The following is a 26,855-nucleotide window of genomic DNA, read 5'->3' on the forward strand; positions in this document are numbered from 1 at the left end:
ACTACCGAGAAACATGCGGCTTGGAGGCCGAGAATCCCGTCTGGTATTTCCAAATAGATAATTCTACAATGGCAATGATAATGATCAGCCATGATCCAACTGGATGGCGGAGTAATCTTGAGGGATTGAATGGGTTACTCCTGTTCCCAAGGTATCTATGCATTAATGATTTTGGCTACTGAGTAGTTTGAGAAATAACTATCCCTAGGCAAGCAACCATGGCAATATTATGGAACTAATCATGAAGTGACCCTTTTAAAAAAAAAAGGGAAATGGAGCATTTATGGTTTTAAAAACTGTTTCAGGCAATTATATAATAATGTGAAAGGTTTTGAGAACATTTGCAAGTAACACACTGCAGATGCTAGACATAACAGGGACAAAATAATAAAAGAGATAGCCATGCAGAGTTATTGCTGACGAGCAGTTTGAAATTTACACATTTCTCTATAACATACAGTACCTGGAAGAAATGTAATGACAGAATCATCTGTGTTTGGACGTTCAGCAAAATCCATCATAACCTGAGCAGATGCCTGGCGAGTATAGCACCGAACTGTGGATTTATAGCTGATGTCACCACTGCGGTAAACAATTGCTGTGATCTGACCATTGTTCTCTTTCCCCACATAGGCTGCATCTTTGAACTGTACCTTTGGCACTTTAAAAGAAAAAGAAATTTGTTCACGTATTGTTTTCTCTTATTCTCTGTTGCAAAACTGCACCTGTGCCTGACAAGATTACCAGCTGCATTTGCTCTGCTAGATTTTGGAAAATGTACTCAATGCATGGAATTATTTCCAATAAGGTTAGATATAAAACTTGATTTTTGCTGCGAAAATCTGCTAATATAATTTTGAATAATTTCAATCAGAAATATGTAGCCATACTGTAGGGTGAACCAATTAAGTTGCTCTAAGAACAAGGTTACAAAGTTAAGGAGAGGGTTTCCCTGAGAAAACCGTCAGGTATGAAATTTAAGGCACATATTTAATTGTACCTTTGCCCATTTCTAACAGTTTGCATGTAATCATAGTGTCATTTAGCTGGCTAAACATTTCTGTCTCCAATTCAGTTGCGTCTTGGCATGGCTTTGGAAGATATTAGTGCAGCATATTATACAAATAGTCAGCACTGCTGCCTCATAGCGCCAGAGACCTGAGTTCAATTTGAACCTCTGATGACTGTGAAGTTTATACGTTCTCCGCGTGTCTGAATGGGTTTCCTCTGGGTTCCTCGGTTTCCTCATACAGTCCAACATGTGCAGGTTAGGTGGATTGGCCATTTTAAATTGTCCCTTAGTGTCTAAAAGGTTAGGTGAGGTCACGGGGATAGGGCGGGGGAGTTGTCCTATCTTTCAGAGGGTTGGTGTACTCGATGGGCCGAATGACCTCCTTCTGCACTGTAGAGAATCTTTTACAAAATGAATACTTACAATCCGAGACTGAGTCATTAATGAGCACCGTGGCTTTGCTTGGTTCTCCAAGGACGGCATTCATTGGCATGCGCAGGACAAGCTCAAAACTCTCTGGCCCTTCTATTACTGGTTGACCCAAATCATCAAGGATAGTAACTCGGAAGGTCTGCATGTTCACTCCAGGGGCAAAATCCAGATTGCGGCTTATGCCTACATAATCGATGCCCGCTGGAAAAGAACATCCAATGATTAGGAATAGTTAATCTGCAGGCTAATGATAATGAAATTGGGAAAAACAATTTGATAACTGTCTCAAGTTATTTCCAAGAGATCCATTTATAACATAGGGACCCCTTCAAAACATCTATATTTGTGATCATCATAATGCCAAAGTTGATTCTGAACCGTTGAACAAGTATATTTTCAGTCATAAAAAATTCACAATCCTCACTAGCTTTTGGTATTTCTTTTAAGACTTGGGTATTACCCAGAAATACCATCAAAGGAATTTTACACAAATTGCAGCTGAACCAAAGTAAATTTTTCAGTTGATCAGATTTTAATTTTATTTCCACCTGCTATTGTTCTTCTCTGATTCCAGTCACAGATACCAAAAGATGAGCACTTAATTCACTCACTGGATTGGAACTTACTGCCCTTCTCTAAGGCACGCTTGGTCATAGAGGGTGCATTTAATTAATCAGGGGGAGTTGGTCGTGACCCTGATTAGGTCCAGTTCGGGAAGGCTTGTCGACAGTTTTTCCGCTCCATTGAGGCAATCAATTAATGTCCACATAAGGACCTCATCCACGGGTATTCACTCAGCGATGGGTGGGGAACTTGCCTTGCAAGAAGGCCGAAAAGCAAATCTTGTCAGAGTTGCTTGTGGGCTCCTGGGAAGTCCCTTATTCCAAGGCACCCTGCGAGGGACGTGGCACCTGGAAGAGGAGGAGGAGCCAACTAAAGCCACAACCTATACCCCTGCTCTGACATGACACCCCCGCCCGCCATTACTCACCTTGCCGTGGATTTCTCAGAGATCTAGGGCCTTCAGTGGGTGTATTATTGAATGCAGCCCCCACCTCTGTGAGGGGTGGCTGCTGAACAATGAAAGGTTGCTGACCTGTGATTGGCCGGCCACTCTCAGCTGCAGCTGTTGGTCATCCCGTGGATGGTTTGCACCTCCAGGGTGGTTGCCAGGCAGTTGCAGTGTTTCTAAAAATAAAGATAAACTCTCTCGTCCCTTGTTCAGATCGGCAGCTCCCATCTCAGCTAGTGGGGCCGTCGATATGTCAGTGCTGGAGGGCCCTCAGAATTGAGTATCTGCCCTCGGTACTGATGGCCATCTTACTCCCTGCCATTAATTGGCTTGTCCCTTTAAAAATCTGGCTGGGAATTTTGGAACATGCTGTATGGGTTCAGGCTCCAGAACTGAACCAGCAGCTTGGTGCTTGACCCAGATTTGAAAACGCTGGCCTTGACCACTTTTATTTTGGGATTTGTTTGATCAGCATCATGTTGATATAAACCTCAAAATGTGTCAAATGTTTCTGAGATGAAGGAAAATAACTAGGTTTAGTACAACAATGGATGCAAGCCATGCTAATTGGGTTCCATTTTAGGAATGTGCAAAAATATGTTTAAAAACTGGCTCTGTCGAAAGCAGAGAAAGGGTTAGGGTTAGTGTAGGAAGAAACATGACAATGTTCTAAGAAGCCAAAAAGGGTGTCTTCAACAAAGTGCAGACTGGAACAAGGTCAACTCCAGAATTCTACCGGAAACTACCTAATTTCCACAGCTGTAACTTCCCACAAGATATGCAAAAGACTTACTGGCATATTCTTTTAACTTTTATTAGTTCTCTAACCCATTATTTTTGAGATGTGTGTGTGTTTGTGTGTATGTATGTGGAAAGAATGGAATAAGCTTTTGTAGTTCTTCATGTTTTCTACATTAGTGGAAAGATTTATCAAGCACGGGTTAAAAGAAATTGACCTTTTGTCTTCTGGTTCCCTCTTGTGCAACAGGCTCCAGGCTAGAATTTTACTCAAAGGTCACAATTACAAATGTTGAGGGTGCACCTTCCTAATGCAGATGATACCAAAATGGGTATGTTTACATTCCTGTGCAAATGTATTTCTCAGCAATGTCCTATTGGTTTGAATGCAACACAATGAGGTTGGAGGCCTTTGGTAATTTAGCTGCAAGAATAGAAAGGGATGACCCATTTCTCAGTAGAATTGTATTGATTTACATTGCTTTATTTGGGAAAGATGCCTCTGGACACATTGTTTAAGGAGGCATTTTGATTTTTAGCACTCCACTCAGTAAATGGCAGATGTTGTGCGATAGAAACAAATAAATCATTCTAAGCGACTCCTAAATAGTTCTGTGAAGGGGAACTCTGATAAAAGTTTGAAGGTGAAACTGTTGAAGATTCAATATGAAAATTCAATTATGGCAGGCATCTCTAGTTTTTTAAAGTTTCAAGCTTAATACTCTATGCATTGACAAACGGATTTTGTGTCAAAAATTAAATAATACACTTTCAGTTATTAAGCAAATAAAGGAAACTACGATTGTATGAGGTGCGAGTTGACTATGATGGATTGGGGAATGTTGCCTAAAGGGATGATGGTGAATAGGCAATGGCAAATATTCAGAGAGCGCATGGGTGAATTGCAACAATTGTTCATTCCTGTCTGGCACATAAATAAAACAGGGAAAGGGGCCAAACCATGGCTTACAAGGAAAATTAGAGATAGTATTAGATCCAAGGAAGAGGCATACAAATTGGCCAGAAAAAAAACAGATCCTTATAGTCAGAAACAGAGGAATTTAGAATGGGGAACAAAAAAATGGCTGACAAACTAAATATATACTTTGGTTCTGTCTTCACAAAGGAGGACACAAATAACGTACTGGAAATAGGGCGGCATGGTGGTAGAGGTTAGCACTGCTGCCTCACAGCATAGGGACCCGTGTTCAATTCCAGCTTGTGGTAACTTTCTGTTGAGTTTGTACATTCTCCGTGTCTGCGTGGATTTCCTCCAGGTGGGGTTATGAGGATAGGATGGGGGAGTGGGCCTTGATAGGGTGCTCTTTCAGAGGGTCAGTGCAGACTTGATGGGCCGAACAGCCTCCTTCTGGACTGTAGAGATTCTATGGAAATGTTGGGGGACACAAGATTAAGTGAGAGAGAGGAACTGTAGTAGAGAAATGGTGTTGAGGAAATTAATGGAATTGAAGGCCGATAATCTAGATCCCCGAGTACTTAAGGAAGTGGCCCTAGAAATAGTGGATGCATTGAAGTCATCTTTCAAGATTCTGTAGACTCTGGAACAGTTCCTACTGTCTGGAGGGTAGCTAATGTAACCCTACTATTTAAAAAGGGAGATGGAGAAAAAACTGGATTATAGACCAGTCAGCCTGATGTTGGGAGTTGGAAAAATTCTAGAGTACATTATAAAACATTTACTCGCAGAGCACTTGGAAAACAGTGGCAGATTGGATAGAGTTTGTATGAATTTATGAAAGGTAAATTATGCTTGACAAATCTACTGGAATTCTTTGAGGATGTAACTCGTAAAGTTGACACGGGGAACCAGTAGATGCAGTTTATTTTGGACTTTCAGAAGAAGGCTTTTGACTAAATCCCGCATAAGGGATTAGTGTGCAAAATTAAAGGGATTGGGGATAGTGTATTGAGATAGAAAACTGGTTGGCAGATAGGGAACAAGAGTAGGAATAAATTGATCTTTTTCCAAATGGCAGGCAGTGACTAGTGGGGTGCCACAGGGATCAGTGCTAGGATCTCACCGATTCACCATATACATTAATGATTTAGTTGAGGGAAATAATAATAATATCTCCAAATTTGTCTCATTGCAATTTTTTCAAAATACGTTCACGGGACGTGGGTATCACAGGCTGTGCCAGCTTTTATTGCCCATCCCTAATCACCATTCAGGGGCAGTTAAGAGTCAACCACATTGCTGTGGGTCTGGAGTCACATGTAGGCCAGATGTAGGTAAGGATGGCGGATTGCCTTCCCGAAAGGACATTAGTGAACCAGATAGGTTTTTACGACAATCGTTAATGGTTTCATGGTTATCATTAGATTTTTAATTCCAGATTTTTATTGAATTCAAATTTCACCATCTGCAGTGGAGGGATTTAAACCTGGATTCCCAGAGCATTACTCTGGGTCTCTAGTTTACTAGTCCAGTGACAATACCGCTATGCCACCGCCTTCCCTATTTTACAGGCCATTGGTGAGATCACACATGGAATATGGTGCGGTGATTTGGGCTGGATTCGGAGGTTCCCCAGCTGCTTGTTTCTTGCCGGCACAACGTTCACTGGGGGTAGGATTCTATACTCCCGCCGCTTGTCAATGCGATCTCCCATTGAAGCCACCTCACGCTGCCGGGAAACCCACGGCAGGGATGCTCTGCCACAGCAAAAAGTGAGTCACTACTGTTGGAGACTATTAAACAGTTGTTTATTTGCTTTTACAAGTCTCTTTTCCCTATATCTCTCTTAATCCCATCTCTCTTTATTTCATTTTCTGCACATGGTTTTACATTTACATGGTTTTATATGTCCCAATGTACATTCTACGTATCTCACAAGGGTTCTTCAATCTTCTTGAGTGAGGAAAGCCACCTTTGTTTGCCCTTTTAGTAAATGTCCAGATTCCCCTTGACCGCACTATTTTGACTCTCCAATAATTGGAATTCACTGCAAAAACTCTCAGAACCATTGAATGTAAGTGCAAGCCTGCTGAATGGCTAGCATTGCTTCTTCTCTACTAAGTGCAAAATCTGGGCCTCTGTCTAAGGTGCTAACAAAATATCATGCTCTCACCTTCAGCTGATGCTGGCTCGGTTTTGCGAGATCGAACTGTCACACTTGCAGTCTTGGACAAGTCTGTCCCAGTTCGCCAGACCTGGACTTCCACGTAGCCTTCACTTTCATCCACCTGGTATTCAGTATCCCCAAAGTAAAAAACTGGTTCTGGAAAAGGGATAGTACCAGCACCATGAACATGTGTACATCCATTCATGTAAAATAATACAAAAGCAAAAATACCTAGCCAGTCAGGTCTTTAGCCACTTCACAATATCATCCTATTCACAGTAATATGGGGGAACTCTTTCCGTCATATTGGGACATGAACAAATTCAAAGGCAATTTAATTGATAAAAATATCAAAGCGCTAGCTGCAAATATGAATGACCTATCAACCTTACAGCAGTATAATTAATCTTGAATTATTAACGTGCAAAACCGACAAGAGAAGATTCATTTTTAGTTGGGGCACGGTAGGGCGGCACAATAACCCATGCGACGGTCTGTAATTGTCCAATCTCAAGTGGACACAATTAGTGCATGAAATGCACTTCCCTATCAAGAGTAAATTAGAGTGAAATTGATCCTGGGCCAATTGCAAATCCTATTACTGATAACTAAAACCGTCTGCTGGAACTGTGCAGGCATTAGGCAAGTGTTCCTCAGGCTTGGTTCTAATAAACCAGGATCCAGATACTCCTGTCGACAGTCATTTCTCTATCTGACTCAGGGAGCTACTGAAAGGCATTTATTGGCCATGGAATCATGCCCACATATCATGAAATTGGGGCAAAACTAGTAAAAGATGACCAAAATGCCAAGTTTAAAGCATTATTTCATATAAATGACTTCGGCGAAAAAGTATGTCAAACAAAGTTCAGTTGGAGATTCGTCTCATCAAGCAGGCTTTCAAATTTGTTGTACTGCATTTTACATGCCCCGCTGGGTGTGTTTTCAGCGAGGTATGGCACACACGAGTGACGCACACCTGGGGCTGGTTTAGCACACTGGGCTAAATAGCTGGCTTGTAATGCAGAACAAGGCAGCAGCGTGGGTTTAATTCCCGTACCAGCCTCCCTGAACAGGCGCCGGAATGTGGCGACTACAGGCTTTTCGCAGTAACTTCATTGAAGCCTACCTGTGACAATAAACGATTATTATTGTTATTATTATAAAACAAGGTAGTTGCCAACCCACCTCCTTCCTGCCCCACGCCACCTCCTTCCTGCCTACCTCCGCGTTCAGCCCCATAACATGGGCACCAAAATTGGCAGCCAGCATGCCATATTTAAATAAATAATCAAGGATCAATTGGGCTTGTAAACATGACAACTGACCCCAATAATTCGCTGCCTACGTCATAAAATGGTTGGTATGGGCAGTTGGGTGGTGTTGAATAGCTCACTTAAAATATATATTTTACAGGTCAGAAAGCTATCTTCATGCCTGCCTTTTGCAGAGTGGGTTGGTGCTGGTGGGGTTCTTCCTGCTCCATTAAACATAGCACATCTGTGTTAGAAATGGGCTAAGAGACATTCCAACTACATGTCAAATCGATGTTAAGTATCCAATAATTTACACTGATTATGTAAAGGGGTTGCAGATGGCACTTGTGGTGTGTGGTGATAGAGTTTTGTATAGAGTGTATTCAAGAAAAATAAAGGTGTTTGGGGAAGGAGCAGAACTCTTAACTCTTTACTCAACAGCAGCCAGAATCTAACAATCTGCACCTCCATAACCTGTCCAAACCCTCCCTGCCCAAGACCCCAGACTAACCTGGCACTGGGCTTTCTTCTTCTTATTGGTTGCAGTCCTAGCAGCACTCACTAATATGCTCTTGGCACTACCGGGTCTGATGGAGCTGCCGGTCAATCAGATTGACTGACAGCTCCTGAGGAGGCAGGGAGTGGGGTTTGATCCCTCCCAGTGAGGGGTGCAAGTCCCATACAACTCCGATTCAGCCTGCATGTGCAGGTTATGACTGTGGGGCGGGTTGGCATGGGATGAGTCAGCCCCAGTTGCCAATTGCTTCTGGGGCTGGCTGAGGGGAGTGTGAACTGTTTGATCCCCCAGCCCCCCATAATATTCTGCCTTTTATCTATCAACTTGTATTTTAATTCACTCAAATAAAGTTCTCTGTAGCTTTATTAAAATCTTGTGTGTGGTATTGAAAGTTGAAACAGAAGATTTTGAATTTTTGTTAATATATTTTTGAGAATAATTGCTGACAAACCCCTTTTAGTTTTACAGGATTTTATTGATGTATTTTTCAGCAGTTTGGACCGGGGCTGTTGTGTGGTGTGGTACCAACATGTTATCAGAGTAACCTTGGGCAAACAGTGCTCTAATCACCTGCCAAGAAATTCCATACATTTTTCACCTCTCTGCAAAAATGCACCACAAAAGCTGGATATCGAGACCAAAGGAAAAAACTAAACACAGGTTGCTATGAGTCTGACATTTCACATCAAGAAAGTGAAACTGAGATGTCTTCACCTTCGATCACTTGTCATTTTACACTCAACAACAACTTAGATGAGTATAATGTCCTTAATGCAATAAAACATGTCAAGATACTTCACAGGAACGTTACAAAGCAAAATTAGACACGGTGCCACATAATGCAATAGGAGGGCAGACAGCCAAAGCTTGATCTTTTAAGGAGTATCTTAAAGGAAGAAAGGTTTTGGGAGGGAATTCCAGGGCTGGAGGCAGCTCAAGGTACAGCCATCAATTGGGGGAGCAATAAATGCAGGATGCTCAAGAGGCCAAAACTAGATGAGCACAGATAGCTTGGAGGGTTTACAGGTCGGAGAAGATCACAGAGAGGGAATGGTGAGGCGTGGACGGAAATAAGGTTGAGAATGTTAAAATCAAAGTTTTGCTTGACAGGAAGTCAATGCACGTCAGTGAGGAGAGGAATGATGGGTGAATAGGATTTGGTCCGAGTAAGGACATGGGCTGCTGAGGTTTGGATGACCTTGGGTTTACGGAGTTTAGAATGCTGCAGACCTACTCGGAGTGCATTGGAATAGTGAAGTTTAGAGGTAACAAAGGCACGTATACAGGTTTCAACATCAGATGGGCAGAGGTAGGAAAAAAGTCAAGAACTGTTGCGGGGGGTTGAAATAGCCATTCTTAGTGACCATGCAGATATATAACCTGAATATTACCTTGAGGTCAAATATGAACCAAGGATAAGGACAGTCTTGTTTAGCCTGAGTTGCCAGGGGGAGGGATGGAGTCAGTGAGGACGGTTTGGAGTGGGATCCAAAAACAATGGCTCCAATATTCCCAATATTTAATTAAGGACATTTCTGCTCCTCATGTACTGGTTGTCAAACAAGCAATCTGATCATTTGCATCAGTGCAGTAGTTGAGAGAGGTGATGGTGACAGAGAGATATATGTTGTCAGCATATGTGTGAAAACTAATGTGTTTTCAGTTGGTGTTTGCGAGGGGTACCACGTGGAAGAGAAATAGGAGAAGACCACGGATAGGTCCCTGAGGGACACCGGACGTAATGGTCCGGGAGTAGGAAGGGAAACCACCGCAAGTGATACTCTGACTAGGATCAGCAAGATGAAAATGGAATTAGGTGCAGGTGAATGACAGTGGAGAGGCATTGGAGAAGGATGGTGTGGTCAACCACAGCAAAGATGGTAGAAAGGTCAAGAAGGACAAGCAGAGATGGACTGCGATTTAATGCCCTCGTTGCGCCCAAATTGGTGAGGCAACAAGGCCGTTTAATCTTGTGAGAGGCCTCTAACGAGATTTGTTACACTCAGAACATCTCTCGAGATCCTTTGAGATCTCATGGAACGTCACTACCTGGATCTCGCCCTCGCTATGTCTACACTGGATTCTCCAGAGGCCCAGGAACTAACGGCCTTGCCTGGGAGGCTTTGCCATCACACCATATAGCACTGGTCCATACAAATGTGGGCCAGGAGCAGTTGATTGGAAGTCTTTCAGTAATTTTTTTAATAAATGTTTTTTATTGGGTTTTTGAACAAAGTATATTTACTTTGGGGGGGGGGGGGGGAGGGGGGGGGTGGAGACTGGGGAGGTAAATATACATTTGGGTGCCGGAGAAACAATTACAGAGGGCAATACTCGAGTGGGTTTGCTGTTGGTGTTGTCCCTTGCTTCTCCTGGACAGATCTCGCTGCCGTTTCGCGCTCACCTCCGCTTCTGCCGTCTTTCGTCTTTATTCTCCTCGTTCCTGCTCCTGGAGATGCCATGCTCATTATGGTATCCCGTGCCTTCCTTCCGGCTCTCATTTCCCTGCCTCCCCCCCACCTCCCTGGTTCTCCTCTCTTGTTCCCTGTCTCTTCCCTCCCCCCTCGCCCACCTGTGATTCGCCTTTCTTTCCTCTTAGGTTTAGCTGCCCCCGCTCCCCTCCCAGTCTATCTCTCCCTCTCATGCTTTGGCGACTTTCCCGATTCTTGGCTACCTGGCTATTCTTCCGCTTGTTCGTTGGCCGCAAACAGGTCCCGGAACAATTGCGTGAATGGCTCCCACGTTCTGTGGAAGCCGTCGTCTGACCCTCGGATGGCGAATTTGATTTTCTGCATTTGGAGAGATTCCAAGAGGTCGGACAGCCAGTCTGCAGCTTTGGGTGGTGCTGCTGACCGCCAGCCGAACAGGATTCTACGGCGGGCAATCAGGGAGGCAAAGGCAAGGGCGTCTGCCCTCCTCCCCAGGAATAGATCTGGCTGGTCCGAAACCCCGAAGCCCGCCACTTTCGGGCATGGCTCCAACCTCATCCCCACCACTTTGGACATTGCCTCCAAGAAGGCTGTCCAGTACCCTGCAAGTCTAGGGTAAGACCAGAACATGTGGGTGTGGTTGGCCGGGCCTCCTTGGCACCGTTCATCCTCCACCTCCGGGAAGAACCTACTCATACGGGTTCTTGTTAAGTGGGCTCTATGTACCACTTTTAGTTGCGTCAGTCTGAGCCTTGTGCCCGTGGAGGTGGAGTTGACTCTATGCAGTGCTTCGCTCCAGAGTCCCCACCCTATCTCAGTCCCCAGTTCCTCCTCCCTTTTCTTTCTTGTTGCATCCAGTACGGTATCGGCCCTTTCTATCAGTCGGTCATACATGTCAGTACAGTTTCTTTTATCTAGCATGCTTGCGTCCAGTAGTTCTTCCAGTAGTGTCTGTCATGGGCGGTTGTGGGTACGTCCTTGTCTCCTTTTGTAGGAAGATTTTGAGCTGTAGATTCCTTAGCTCGTTCCCCCGGCTAGCTGGAATTTGGAAGTCTTTCAGTTATTGCATTATTAAAAAAGTGTATTTATGCGACGAGCCCTAAATATCTTTGGTAGGCTTAGTTTGCATTTACTGTGCGGAATACAGCAATTCCAAAGCTTGTCATTAGCAAAACAGAGTACAAAAAGCTGTATTCATGAAAGGTACAGTTACTGTTCAGATAGTATTTTGGGTTGTGTGACTTGGGTTGATATACGAAATATGAATGAACCCATACAGCATTTAAAACAATGATAGGAATCAATAAATTTTCATGTAGAAAGGTAAAAATATTAATCAGAATGCACCATTTTTACATTTTCTTGTCCCCAGATAACACTTTGCTTGGGAGCAGGAGTAGGCCATTTGGCCCTTTGAGCCTGCTCTACCATTTGTTAAGATCACGGCTGATCTGGTTGTGGTCTCAACACCACTTACTTGTCAGCTCTGTAATTACAGTTATGCTTCCGTGACTGTGAAGCTGAAGTGTTGTAAGGCTCACTTCTGCATTACTTTAGTAATATTTCAGCAACTTGGCAAATAAATTGCACTGCATGCCTTCTATCAAAGTGAAGTAGTCTGGTTCGTATCAATGATAACATTTTATTATATATAACTGGCCCATAAAAAATGCTGCCAAAGACAGTAATTCTTTTTCTCTACACACATGCAATGTAGAAATCAATGCCTTTATAAATGATTCTTAAATTCACAGTGCTTACTTAAGATAGCATTCTAGTCTTCCACACCAATGATCATATAGCTTTTCAGCATTAAACCCAGATGCCAATATTTATTGCAATAACAGTCAGATAGTGGACCCATTCATGTCAGATATGGTTGATCCAAACTAAATGCAATCTCTCTGGGTTTATGCCTGTGTCCTGTAACAGATCAGTACAGTAATACATCAGCTGGTTTGATGGTTCAGGTTTTTAGATATAAATAATGTTAATAATGTTGTCCCGAGCAATGCCAGATCATGTGCCAAGAGTAGCAGGAGGGCACAGAGGGTGTAGAGCTTCATGCAAAGTGAAAAACTGACTACAGTTTTAACCAGTTACAAGGTACTGACTTGCACAGATTTAGGTCTTATGTTATATGGCATTAAATTATTAGCTATGCGCACGTCCTGAGTTTCCCTCCCTGTTGAAATATAGCGGGAGTGCGATAGACGATGATTGCTACTAGTCTGATGTGGATCTTCTGCACAGCAACTGGAGCAACTGTGATGTCAAGATGTAGGAGTTGGTTAACACCCTGCTGAGAAATAATTCAGTGATTGCTGCATAGATCTGATCTTGTCACAACTGATTATAATGATTGAGCAGCATAAATGCTGCCAAAAATATGATTTACTTTTTAGATTTGAGTGTTTAATTGCAGCACTATATTATCTATATACCCATATGTGTGGGCTTCAACATGTAGATAAGCCACAGGACCAATATTCAACTTGCAAACTTTAAATGAGCAATAACTTTGGACTGATCTATAGAGCATGGATCTGCTGTCCTCTCTCAGAATGACTGCACCCATCTTCCCATGCAATTCGCTCCAAATTCATGAATTTAACTGCCAGACCATTGGTGACCATGCATTCAGTTGCCTGGAGCCCTGGAATTGCCTCCTTCAACCTCTCCAGCTTGCTTTTCCCCTCTAACACGTTCCTTAAAACTTACCCCATTGACAGAGATGCTGGCCATCCGTTATTCTCATTGTTCATATGTGTGCCATATTTTGTTTGAGAATGCTTCTGCTGCTCCTCTTGGGATGTTTTATTAGAGGTGCTATATAATTACTAGTTGTGGTTGTTGTAAACTTCATTCCCTGAACTAAACCAGCCATTCCAAACTGCTCCTTAACCATTTCAACTAAGAATGTAAAAGTGTTATATTCTTTGGATGATACCATATAATGACAGTTGGCAAGGTCTCAGGTTACATTCAACCAATGAACAGATTGAGATTAATGCAACTCACAGCAAACAACGACTGTCAGTGACACTCTCGCACGTGCATATTGAGAGCGCCACCCAATCTGTCCGGACATCTGAAATGGTCGGAGCAATGATGGCCCTGGTCAATGCATGGCCCTCATTGTACCCAAATTCAGTCTGTGGATTCCTTACTTGAGTAATCAGCCATCTTTGCATTATATTGTTGCAGAGCAGCCAGCCATTCAGTGCCGTCAGGCTGGGAAACATCCCTGGTACCTGGGAATGTCGAAGGGTGTATGCATCACGGCTGCCTGGGCAACGTGCACAACCCTGCATTATTCTTTGATTATGATTGAACACAATCAGGGAGTAGGGTGGTGCAGCGGAAGTCTGCTGGGCCCATGATTGAACACAATCTGAACATTGATGGAGTGCTATCCTTTTCTGTTTATCAATGCCCCTAGTTGCCCAGCTGGTACTTTTATGGCTACATGAGGGCATTCAATCTCTCTATTGTACCCCTACAAATCCTGCCGTGTCTGAAAGCCTCTGGCTTTTTCGACTTGGCTGATGTCATATTGTAAAAGAGATAAAATGAAAGGCCCACCTAAACATGACATTAGTGAATATCGTATGGAGCGATATGCTACTGGCACGGCGGGTCCACTAAGGACATGCTACATGGAATGACCCGGGAGGTGAAAAGATTCTATGTTACAGTAACTTTTAAGGCCAGGGTCATGGGCTGACCATGTGCACAATTAATTCAATATCTCACCAGAGAGCATATCATAAAGGGAGGTGACCATCTTCCATGACAGACACAGGGCAGGATTCTCCATTTCGGAGAAGTATTAGCGCAGGAACTGAATTGGTGGACTTCTACAACATATAAATTGGCGCCATTCCAGAGAAATTCATGATCCATTAATGGGCTAGCACAGGCGCCATGTGGAACTTGGGCGATTCCAGTGAAAACCAATGTCCGATTTACCAGGGTCGGGATTGCCTCGAAAGGCTGATAAGCTGCAGCCGCACATTAGCACTCCACTCCCCACACACACACACTCATCCCAGTCAACAAGATGTCAGCACAAAGAGTGGTACCCCGGTTCACGGGCACAGACCTCAAGACCCTGCTGGATGCCATGGAGGAGAAGCAGGCCACCCTGTTCTCGGGGATGGGAAAGAGGCTGCCACCCGCTGCCGTACACCAGGCCTGGGCAGGTGGCAGAGGCTGTGAACATCATGGGCCCCAGTACCAGGATCGAAAAGCAGTGCAGGGAGAAGCTCCACGGGCTCGTCAGGGCAGCCAGGGTGAGTAGGCAGTACCATGCCCCTGGTACCAACGCTCGTCTCGCAGACCAGTAACTCCCTCCTCCCCGCCCCACCCAGTGTGCGACTGAACCCAATCCGCCGGCAGTGTGCACACTCCCCACCCTGCACCACATGCCAGCACCCATATTGTCCCCCATGGCCGTTGTTCACAAAGGCCATCAGCTTCCTACCCCCTGTGCTACACACGTCCGACTGCCGAACACTGCAAGCTTTCGGTCTCTCCCTGGCCTCCCAGAAGGTGGTGCTTAACCGCAGAGAGGGGAACGCCGGACTGTTGCCCCTCACCATCACGGAGCAATGGGCACTGACCTGATTGGTGGGCCCAGAGAGATGGCAGTTGGCGAGGCGGAGGTCGGCATCGGGCAACCAAGTGAACTCCCGCTGAGTTGCAGGTGTCCCTATGGCACATGTGACCCAATCCCCTCACACCACCACACCCTCACCAACTCACCTCTCAGGAACACCAGCCCAACCCGCGACCCAATCATGCGTCATGTCTTGTGTCTTGCAGGATCACCTGCTAACGAGGTGGGCCCTTCTGGTGTCCCCCCCCCCCCCCCACCCCCCCACCCCCCCACCACCAGTCCAGGGAAGACGCTGACGTTCAATCACAGCTGTCACAAACACCCTCCACCATCCCAGATACATTCACCTCGGTTGGGCACTTTAGTGAAGAGGCTCCTGGGGCATAATCTGGTGCGCACCAAACACGCGCAGCACTACATCAGTTTTTATTTCTTTATTCGTTCATGGGACTTGGGAGTGCAGGCTGAGACAGCATTTACTGCCTAACCCTAACCTTGAGGCTATGGGTCTGGAGTTATATGTAGGTCAGACCAGGTAAGGATGGCAGATTTCCTTCCCTCAAGGTCATTAGTGAACCAGATGGGTTTTTACGACAATCGTTCCATTGTCATCATTCGACTTTTAATTCCAGATTTTTATTGAATTGAAATTTCACCATTTGCAGTGGTGGGATTTGAACCTGGATTCCCAGAGCATTACTCTGGGTCTCTGGTTTACTAGTCCAGTGACAATACCACTATGCCACCACCTCCCCATTTTTTAAGGTGGAGGTAGGAACACCCCAGGGGGCAGACAGGATTAAGGAGAATGCCAAGGCATTTTATACATATATTAGGAACAAGAGGGTAGCTAGAGAAAGAGTTGCTCCACTCAAGGACAAAGGAGGGAAATTATGTGTAGAACCAGAGGAAGTAGATGAGGTCCTTAATGAGTATTTTGCATCGGTATTGACAAAGGAGAGAGACACGTTGATTGGTGGTGTCGCAGGGGGATGTGTAACACTTTAGAACAGGTTGTTATTACAAGGGAGGAAATGTTAGGAGTGTTAAAAAGCATTAAGGTAGACAAATCCCCAGGGCCAGGTGGCATCTCTCCCAGATTACTGAGGGAGGCAAGAGATAAAATAGCTGGGCCTCTGACAGAAATCTGTGTGTCCTCATTGGCCACAGATGAGATCCCAGAGGATTGGAGGATAGCCAATGTTGTACCGTTATCTAAGAAGGGTTGCAAGGATAATCGAGTAATCATAGGCCAGTGAGCTTGACATCAGTGATAGTGAAATTGTTGGAAAAGATTTTCGGAGACAGGGGGCGGGATTCTCCAATAATGGGGCTATGTCCCCATGCCAGTGTCAAAACGGCCTTGTCAGGGGGCTAGCAGTTCTTAAGCAAGTCCAGAGTGATTCTCCTACCTGCAGGGGGCTAGCTGGGCCCCAGAGTGCTCCTCGCAGCTCTGGCTGTGGATACGGGGCCCTGCATTTCAGGTCAGGAGTCCGCACATGCGCACGGTGGCGGCGTCTGGCAGCCGCTCCATGCGACATGGCGGACTCACACCGCAGACCATGATGAACGAAGTAGGTCCTGCCTAGATCGCACGTCACTGATTGGTGTCACCTGATCGCTTCCCTGGCCGTCTGTGAGGCCCCCCCGTGGTGAAGGATTCCCCTCCGCCCCCCACCAGGGCTGCCGCGGACTGAGTCCAAGCCGCCACCGGCCGTCCCAGACAGGCAAAACATGGTTAGAACCACGCCGTTGGGAACTCGGCCAGTTTCCTGAGAGGATCGAGGGCGCGGTGTTGGACCGGGTTTCGGCATAAATGCCCATTCTCCGCACCCGCGCCGATCGTGATTTCGGCACGGAGGCTCGGAGAAGCCAGCCCAGGATCTATGCATATTTGGAAGTGAATGGTCTTATTAGCACGGTAAAAAGTCTTACAACACCAGGTTAAAGTCCAACAGATTTGTTTCAAACATTAGCTTTCGGAGCACGGCTCCTTCCTCATTCACCTGAGGAAGGGGCAGTGCTCCGAAAGCTAGTGTTTGAAACAAACCCGTTGGACTTTAACCTGGTGTTGTAAGACTTCTTACTGTTCTCACCCCAGTCCAACGCCGGTATCTCCACATCAGGTCTTATTAGCGACAGGCAGCATGGTTTTGTACAAGGGAGGTCACGTCTCACTAAGTTGATTGAATTTTTTGAGGAGGTGACAAAAATGATTGATGAGGGAAAGGCTGTGGATGTTGTCTACATGGACTTTAGTAAAGCTTTGATAAGTTCCCTCATGGCAGGCTGGTACAAAAGATTAGATCATATGGGGTCAGGGGTGAACTAGCTGGATGGATCCAGAACTGGCTTGACCATAGTCGCGGGGTTTTTCTGAATTGAGGTCTGTAACTAGTGGTGTTCTGCAGGAATCAGTACTGGGACCTCTACTCTTTGTAATATATGTAAATGACTTGGAAGAAAACATAGCGGGTCTGATTAACAAGTTTGAGGATGATGCTAAGATTGCAGGAGTTGCGGATAGTGATGAAGATTGTCAGAGAACACAACAGGATATAGATAGACTGCAAAATTGGGCAGAGAAATGGCAGATGGAATTTAATGCGAACAAATGCGAGGCGATGTATTTTGGTAGATCCAATTCAGGTGGGAGCTAAAAAGTAAATGGCAGAACCATCAGGAACATAGAGACACAGAGAAATCTGGGCGTCCACAGATCCTTAAAAATGGCAGCACAGGTGGAAATGGCGGTAAAGAAAGCTCGAAAATTATGTTCCAATTATATAGAACGTTGGTTTAGCCACATTTGGAATACTGTGCCCAATTCTGGTCACTTCCAGAAGGACGTGGAGGCTTTGGAGATGTGCAGGGTAGGTTAATTGGCCACGTTAAATTGCCCCTTAATTGGAAAAAATGAATTGTTCCGAGATAGAAACAGGCTGTCTTAGAAATGGTCCAAATATGTGGTGCGTAGCTCACTTCAGGGTCCGGTGTAACACTGAGATTGTGAATAGTCTGGTTCAATTTCAGATAATTGCCCGGGAAAGGGTTGGAATCGGTGGCAAAGGAACCGAGATTGTGTTGGTGATTAAATACAAGAGGCTCCATCTTTTCAAATATTTAGTTGGAAGAAGTATTTGCTTATCTAGTACTGATGCCAGGCAAGCAATCTGACAAATCAGAGGTAGTGGAGAGGTTGAGACACGGTGCTGAGATTGATTCGGCAACATACATGTGGCAACTACTGCTGTTTTTGGATAAAGTCGCCGGGGGTCTCAATGTAGATCAGAAATAGAGAGGGACAAGGAGAGGACTGGGTGAAATCAAGAGAACAATTGATCTGCTCACAGATGTTTTTTTCATAAGTTTATTAAAAATGCCATAAAAGAAGAGATGTAAGATTTTAATGTCTTTCTCACGGGTGTCATTGTGCAGTTTAGGTAGAATTCTGTACTGTGCAAGTTAGTGTGGTGTGTTATGTGATAACTCCCCAGATGTAGGTTAAAATACTGCAATAAATGATCCAGCAGTTTTATATTGGAATAGGAACATGAATGTATCTAACGCACAGTTTAAGAGCCAGATGCTTTAGTTCAAGGTCCTCAATTTCACCATGTACTCTGGAGGCTTATTTGTTCCATCCATTTGTGTAACATTAGGATTGGTCATTTTTCATTCATTGTCAAGAAATATCTTTTCCTCCGCTTCTTTATTACTTATTTGGAGTTTCCTTTTCAAACATTTTCTTTTGATCTGTTCCTTCGTTTTGACGCGAATGTAGAAATGTGGCTGTACAAAACTACATTTCACCTGACAACTTAATAATGCAAAAGCTGTTCAATTAAAGGATCTTTAGCAGAAAGTAATGGCTGCTTAACAATTTGATTTGATTCTGTCACACATTCAGTGGCTTATTTGTTTTAATAATTTTTTGTCACTTTTCACTTTCGGATTTTCCCACGCTCGGCACCATTAATAAAAAACCTGCTCCCCTGGGTCTTTGACTGTTATTCTGAAACAGCTGCTGCCAATAAAACATCTTGGCAATGAGTTGCCCTCAGATTTTTCCTTGGTGTTTCTTGGGAAGCAGGTTTCTCATCTAGTGAGTAGGAACCAACGTCAAATTATTTTGGCCAAAAAAAGTCTAAGAAATCCAGCTTACCATTGTGCAATACTAAGTGTGGTAAGGTGTGATCTCTCACCCTATATTCCCTTACCATGACTCTATCCCAAATCCATGATCATTATCAATGACTGGCAGAGAATGTTCTGCTGGTGGGGCTGGGGGTTGGGGGGTCGTTAAGGTGGAGGTAACGTGCACAGTGTATTCTACTTGCATATTTTTAAATCCCCACTGATTCCCCATTAGTGGCCCCAATACCCAAGCAGCAATCAACTTCTCTTGGATTGATTACTGATGGAACTCATCATTATGGGGCTCACAAACAGCCTTGAGTGACAAGTGTGACGGATTCATGCACGCCTATCCTGACAATTGGCCGTGCAAAAGGTTTGGATCCCAATAATTCTGCTGCTGCAGCTGAAGTAAGGAGGTGGCGAAATAGCTCATTTGGAAACAGTGTCTGTGCTACTTCCATTGGAATATTTTTCTGAGCCAGTAAGATTCGGAAACCTGACAGAAAAATAATATGCTACCCCTTCGCTCCCATGTCATCTGACTTTTCCCCATCAAAATATCTGTAATTTCAGAGCCATACAGCTTCCTAAATTTTAGCTCAACATGAATGGTTATGATCTGAAAATGACTGCAAGAAATTTGCTTGTACTGTTTAAATGTTTTGTACATCTCTATGTTTCACAGGTTCCTAGCTAAGAAAGCATGTGGCTACCAGTTGGGCAATCTTTAAAAAGTTTAGGGAAAGCATTTAGGTTAGTTGCCTTCCAATTTATCAGATACATATGGTACTCCAGTGGCTATGTATCCACATTATTCAGCATTATCCAACAACCCATGAATAATAGAAAACTAAACCTAGGACTGATTGTCAAATTCAATGAGATTTTCTAACTGCTGGCCCTGGGATAAGTATGCAAGTCTCCCAGTAGGCTAATGATATAGTTGTTTTCAAATCGACACCAATTTCTCACATTTCCAAACATTTAGCTGGTAATTTCAGTGGCATTCTTTATAGCTTTAACATCTCTGGAAGCAATTCCACAGCCAGGTCCGCAAGTCCAAATTGTTTTCCATTTCCTGCCAATTCATTTAACCACTCCCCAGGGAAATGTAAAAGTCATGCTTTAAAAGGTAGGTATTACACACACAACAGGTCACTTTGAGCTCTTCTGAGTGAGTGAAGGTTTAAATGCAATGTCCTTTTAATCCCACAATCATGTTAGATACAGTAGTCAGGAAAATTAATGGCATGTTTTGAAGGAACACTTCAAAGACAAATAAGCCCCGAGTGGGGGATTGGGGAGAGCGCCTCTGTTGCAAATGTAAATCCATTCTGATTTGCAAACAACTGTTGTTGCAAAGCAATCCATAAATTATTTTCCCAACAAAATGACAATAAAACTTTTAGCTTTACAATTTTAAAGTTGATAATGGCCTATAAAATTATGAAATTCACTGGAATAACTTTGATAAATGGAACTGCAAGCTCAGTTACATAAAATACTTTTTAAAAAATGATCAGCTTTAGATTTATAGCAGACTTTAAGCAGCTAAAGCACTGCCATTGTATTTTGTACCAGGATTAGGAGGTGTGACTTTTTTTTGTATTCCTTCCTTTATTTTCTTCTTCCTATGCCAACTTCTTAATCTTTATTTCTCAATCTTCATCACTATTAACGCAGCATTAACAATTTTCAATTACTACTTCAGGTCACAATACCCTACCATTAATTTATATTCCAAATAATAGGTATGGGGCAGCTTTCATGCTATTGCCAAGATTCTGAAAAAGGTGTCTTTCTAGGAGTAATTCTCTGCTTTCACTGGAATTGCAACTTGCATTATGCAGTGCTCATAAAATAATGGTTAATAAAAAATTGCCATGAAGGACAAGTTCTATCCAGTAAAGACGTGAGTTTGATAGCATACGTAACACTACTGTGTGTAATTATAGTTACACCTCTGGATAAAAAAAACAAATAATTGACTATATTTTAAAGAAAGCCATCAATCTGAAGCCAAACCTATATCTGTAGATAAGTGTTTGCTGCAAACAGGGTGTATCAATCTACAGTCAAAGACTTATCTAGATCTTATACCACATGAAGCCATATACAATTGCCACATCTACCATACTTTGGTGTGACTCATTTAACTTTCATCATAGTTCAAAAAGGAACTTTATCACTGTGCATGGGCATGCAAGCTAATTTAATGTTAACTGGATATCTTGTTAGCTGGGATCAATTATGTTGCAAAGTCGAAATAAAATACCTTTTGACTTTTGTAAAATGCATACATACATCAAATGACTACTGGTTTATTTCAATCCATTCATTTCCTTATATTTTGGTCACTATAGTACTCAGTACTTTCAATCTTAAAAATTAGTTGCACTGATGACAAATTTGTATAATATTTATGTCAGCTTCCTGGTAACACTCCAAAATGGCACAGGTCTTTCCAGTCACATTTCCAGCTTCTCAGATCAAATACCTAAGTCAAGATGTGATACATCTACCAGAATTTTCTTTTACAAATACTGTTTGATTCATACAAAAGCAAAATACTGCAGATGCTGGAAATTTGAAATAAAAACAGCAAGTGCCAGGAATACTCAGCAGGTCTGGTTGCATTAGGCTGATTTATTAGTGGATTGGGAATTGGAATGGGAAAGATGGATTCATGTTCTGGTAGTGAGAAATTATCAAAGCAACTGAGTTTCTACTTGATACATTAACCTCTCTTTTTACATATTACCTGGCCCATTGTTCATTGCCAGCATTTTCTGTTTTGTTTCTATATATTTGATATTGTTTCTCCTTACCTCGCCAGTAAACTCAAGTTCCAACAACATTTAAGAAACTTGCATGACAGGTAACGCATTCATCACTTAAAACAGTCATTCCCTCTGCCACTGACGCATCATCGATGCAGTGTGTACCATCTACAGGATGAACGTGCCAAGTATCTGATCCAGAGTGTAATTTCAAAATGAATTATTTTAAAGTTAGAAAAGGTTACTGTGGCAGGGATTGAATTCATGTTGAAACTTTTGATCTTAAGTGTTTTAGTGTTATGAGATGCATTCAATATTTGGTAAATTACACTAATAATGGAAAATAAAAATAAAAGTACAAAAAGCATTATATAAAAGAACCTCACAACCTTGGTGAGAAAAATTATGATTTACATGAAACTTCAGGCTGTCAAAATAATAATGCGCTTGGTTTAATATAACACTAAATGTGTGATTTGATTCAGATAAAATATTGTGGTTACTTGGACAGATGTAGCAGGTATTAGTCAAACACTGAAATCTCACAGGATTTCTGCTGTTCTCCTGGGCAAGACAAGGAAAATTCTCATGAAGATGGTGAAATTGGTACCCAATTAATTTGTTTTTCCAAGGGGAAATTTGGCGTGACCAATCCACCTACCCTGCACATTCTTGGGCTGTGGGGGACCTCAGCCTTTTAAAGTAAAGCGAAGAGATGAAGACTTCACCCACTATATCAGAATGGAACTCAGCATTATATTGAGAACCAGATATACCTGGAGTCCATTTGTGGTGTCCAGCCAAACAGGTGCCTTGAATACCTGGGACATTTAAGTTGGCTTTTAAAGACCCTCCCAAAAAGGCAGATAATGAAGCTGTACCCAAGCTGTACTTGTGCCCATCTGACCATGCAAAGGAGCGACTCTTATGCCAGCCTTACAATCTCTGGCGAAAAAGTGGAGTGAGGAGGAGATGGAAGGGGCCAGCATTGTTGGAAGCAAACCCCAGAATTTCCAAGACCAGATGTAGAGAAACCTGAAAATTAGTTGATATTCAAAATGCTAACTAAACAATTAAGTACACAATAAATTAATCAGTAATTTCCTTCCCCCTTATGACCAGATTCAAACCGGTAGATAAAGTGACCAATTTTACAGCCAACAGATCAAAAGGCAAGCATGGTACTTGCCAGGAACTAGTGACCTCTATACTAAAAGATGGCGTGACACAAATGCTTTTATCTTTGCATTTTAATTATTCACTTCTGTTAATTTCTTTCTTTAAATAAATTTAAATTACCCAATTTATTTTCCCCAATTAAGGGACAATTTAGCGTGGCCAATCCACCTACTCTGTCATCTTTGAGTTGTGGGGGTGAGACCTACACAGACATGGGGAGAATGTGCAAACTCCACATGGTCAGTTACCCGGAGCCGGGATTGAACCCAGGTCCTCAGTGCTGTGAGGCAGCAGTGCTAACCACGGCACCACTTGCCACACTCAACCTCTGCTAATTTCTCTTACAAACTTTTAGCACACCGAGAAGTGATTTTCTAAATAACTCTGAAATTTCCAAATGTGGCATCTGTAGCCATCTGGGATGGCCACTTCCAACTAGGTACAGGGAAATTCACGAGGCCTAGCGGGTAAAATGGACAAGCCAAGACTCAGGCAGGCCCAGAGCCTGAAATGTATATTTGTCAGCAAGAAGTCCGGATGGTATCGAAACTCCGACCAATTAGCATTGTAATGGGGCCGATTAGCATTTGATGGCCCATCTTCACCAAACAAAGAGTCCCAGACATTTCGGCGCCACTCCCTGCTAAAGGGAAACGCAAACAACGGGGCCAGTGACTACTTGGGACACGCCCAGCCATTCAGATCCCCACCCACCTATTGACTAGGAATCGAATGGAGTGATCTGGGATCACCCAATTAGTGGGTCCCAGACTGAAGGACCGCCCAAAAGAGCGCGAAAACCCCCAAGTATAAGAAGAAGGGTTCGGCACATGTTTGTCTTCTCTTGGACCTGGTACCCCGATCACGGCCATCTCCAATTCCAGCAACACCAGAAGCAAGTACAAGTTCAACGCTCGCTACCAGACGGATGAGCCTAGCTGAGCAGCAGTTACTTCTTCGGACTCGATAGATCCAGAATCGAACAGCGGCCACTGTTTCTCTGACCTAAGTCGGGTGCCCGAAGTTAAGTACAGGTTGTCTTAGTCGATAGGTGTAGTTAACTAGTAGTGTTTATGTTGCATGACTAATTGTGTGTAAATAAAGTACCCTTGACCTTGAACTAACTGACTGGTGGCTCTTTGATCGATAGCCAGTTGAAACTTGTGGTGGTATCATTTGATTCCTGGCAATTTTAAGCATTAGAATATAGATAACATAGAAAGGAGGGCAAACTCACTGATTGCCATAATTGGAACAGAGCCACGGAAAGGACAGAGTAAAAAGAGTAAAAGAAGAAAAGGCAACACATCAAAAGCTCTACTGAAAAACTAGCTTTGTTTGGCTCGTAGGCAATGCCAAAATTGAGCACTGTAAAACTGCTTTCAAGCATGGTATATAAAACTTGGATAAATAACGAGGTATTTATTTCTAATCTCAAAAGCGGTGGTTTAGACACATTTACTTCTTTTAATTTTTCAACTCCATTCTCATCTTATAGGAGCCGACAAATAGCATACAGTCTTACAACGGTCAGAGATCATTGTTACCAACAACCCAGAGCTGTTTGGTTACAATGGCTGTGACATATTTGCCTAAATCCCTCTGATGTGACCAGAGGAAGTTCTGCCAAGTGGAATAAATTCATTCCCTTTCATCTGTTCAACATACCTAGCAGAAATTCCACCACTTTAATCACAGAGTAAATTCACCTTTTAATCACACCTTGCTTATTGAATATATTAGAAGTTTTAAATATCATGGGACAGATTAACTAGTTTGCACTGTGGTATGATTTGTTTCCAGAATCCACCTTCATCTCAATGTTTGTCAGGCAAATATGTGGAAACTTCAGTTGTCCACTTAAGGTGATGTAATTCGAGAGACAATAATGGAGGCTAATAAATCATAAGAAATCTTGAAATACTCAATGTTGAAGCAGTTTGTGACCATATGCAGCAAGACCCGAACAACATTCAGGCTTGGGCTGATAAGTTGCAAGTAACATGCGTGCCACACAAGTGCCAGGCAATACCATCCCCTACAAGGAGGAGTCTAACCATCTCTCCACGATTTTCCCAAAATCAACATCCTGAGGATAACTACTGACCAGGAAATTAAAGGCGGCATGTAGGGGAGATGGTGGTGTAATGGAAATGTCGCCCAGAGGTCCAGGCTAATCTGAGGGATGGAAGGAGGAGGCCTGCCCTACTTATCAGTTCTGAATGGGAGGCAGTTACCACAGTGGTAAATGCTAACTGCATTCGCTAGGGGACAGCCTTGCAGAAAAGGATGAATGACCTCATCTGCGCCGTCAGGATACATGAACCCTGGACGGCAATTCCTCACCTCACTGAATGGAACTGGGATATGAGCCTCAAAGGCAAGGCCACCATCTGTGCTGTCCATTCATTAAAAGCTGATGCGGTGATGCCCAATAGCCCCACTGACATCCATGTTGTCTGCATGTGGGGAGTTAGCATAGAGCGCAATTGCTGCTGGGTGCCATGCCTCTGATAGCCGTATCCTTCTATCTCCTTGAGCTCACTGCTCTGGACGGTGCTGCCAAAGAACCCTTGTGGACTAGCTGCAGTGCATCTTTAACATGGCACGCAGTAACCAATGGGGTTTTGGTGAAAACTGGCATCATGTGAATGTCATCTGCAATCCAACTGCTCTCTAACTGTTCTCTTCTTGCGCTGGACAAGTTAACTCACACGAAAGAGAGAGAGAGAGGATGGGAGGGGGCATGACTGAATTCTGGCACCTCAAATCATTTGAAATGTAGGCTGCCAAACTGGCAGGGAAGGTTTGGGATTGTTCATATAAAGGTTGGTGTCCAGTCTTTAGCCAGTTAGGAACCGTGCTTACTGTCTTGACATAGAAACCTAAAGGTCATGCCTGGTGCCGTGTTGGAGGCAGCTGATTCAGTCACTCACCCTCTCCTTTTTCAATCACGGGTGCAAGCAAGAAGAGAGTGAGGCCTGACCACGAAACAGAGTCCAGCTCACGTCCACAGAGGACACAGGAGAATGAGGATGATGAAAACGTTCCACCTATAGAGCCGTGACCACAGCCGCCTCCAACTTCCACCAGCCGAGAGACACGCTAGTACCAGATCTAGTTCAGCCAATGTCTTGCATTGTGCTAGTCACCTCACTGACATGTGTCCACAGCAGAGGGGCATGGACAGGGTGGATAGGAAGCAGCTGTTCCCCTTAATTGAAGAGTCAGTTCTGAGGGGACACAAGTTCAAGGTGAGGTCAAGAGGTTTAGAGGGGACTCGAGGGAAAACATTTTTACCCAGAGGGTGGTGATGGTCTGGAATGCACTGCCTGGGAGGGTGGTAGAGGCGGGTTACCTGGGTGAGCACTTGGCATGCCATAACATTCAAGGCTATGGGCCAAGTGCTGGCAAATGGGATTACGTAGGTAGGTTTTTCATGCATCGGTGCAGACTCAATGGCCTCAGGGCCTCTTCTGCGCTGTATTATTCTGTGATTTTGATTCTGTGATTCAGGGGGGGCAGGAACAGCCAAGGTCACTGGCACTTGAAGGACTGCAAAGGATGAGGCTTCAGCTAAATCTTAGTTGGATGGTGAGCCTCTGGGAGTGGTCCCAGACAAGGTGCTGGAGATACAATGAAAGGCGGAAGAT

At 43.7% G+C, this 26,855-nt stretch overlaps 1 protein-coding gene across 1 annotated transcript in view; it reads right to left on the minus strand.

The window, feature by feature from the left end:
• LOC119977132 (FRAS1-related extracellular matrix protein 2-like) overlaps positions 1–26,855 on the minus strand; it is a 276,399-nt gene that overhangs the window by 64,833 nt on the left and 184,711 nt on the right. Inside the window, exons 7-9 of the mRNA XM_038817762.1 lie at positions 6,287–6,436; positions 1,436–1,645; positions 464–661 (exon numbers count right to left, since the gene is read on the minus strand). Of these exons, the coding sequence (XP_038673690.1) occupies positions 464–661; positions 1,436–1,645; positions 6,287–6,436 (558 nt within the window). The remainder of the gene's footprint in view (positions 1–463; positions 662–1,435; positions 1,646–6,286; positions 6,437–26,855) is intronic.

This window comes from Scyliorhinus canicula, chromosome 14 (genome assembly GCF_902713615.1).
Source record: "Scyliorhinus canicula chromosome 14, sScyCan1.1, whole genome shotgun sequence".
Taxonomy (NCBI): Eukaryota; Metazoa; Chordata; class Chondrichthyes; order Carcharhiniformes; family Scyliorhinidae; genus Scyliorhinus; species Scyliorhinus canicula.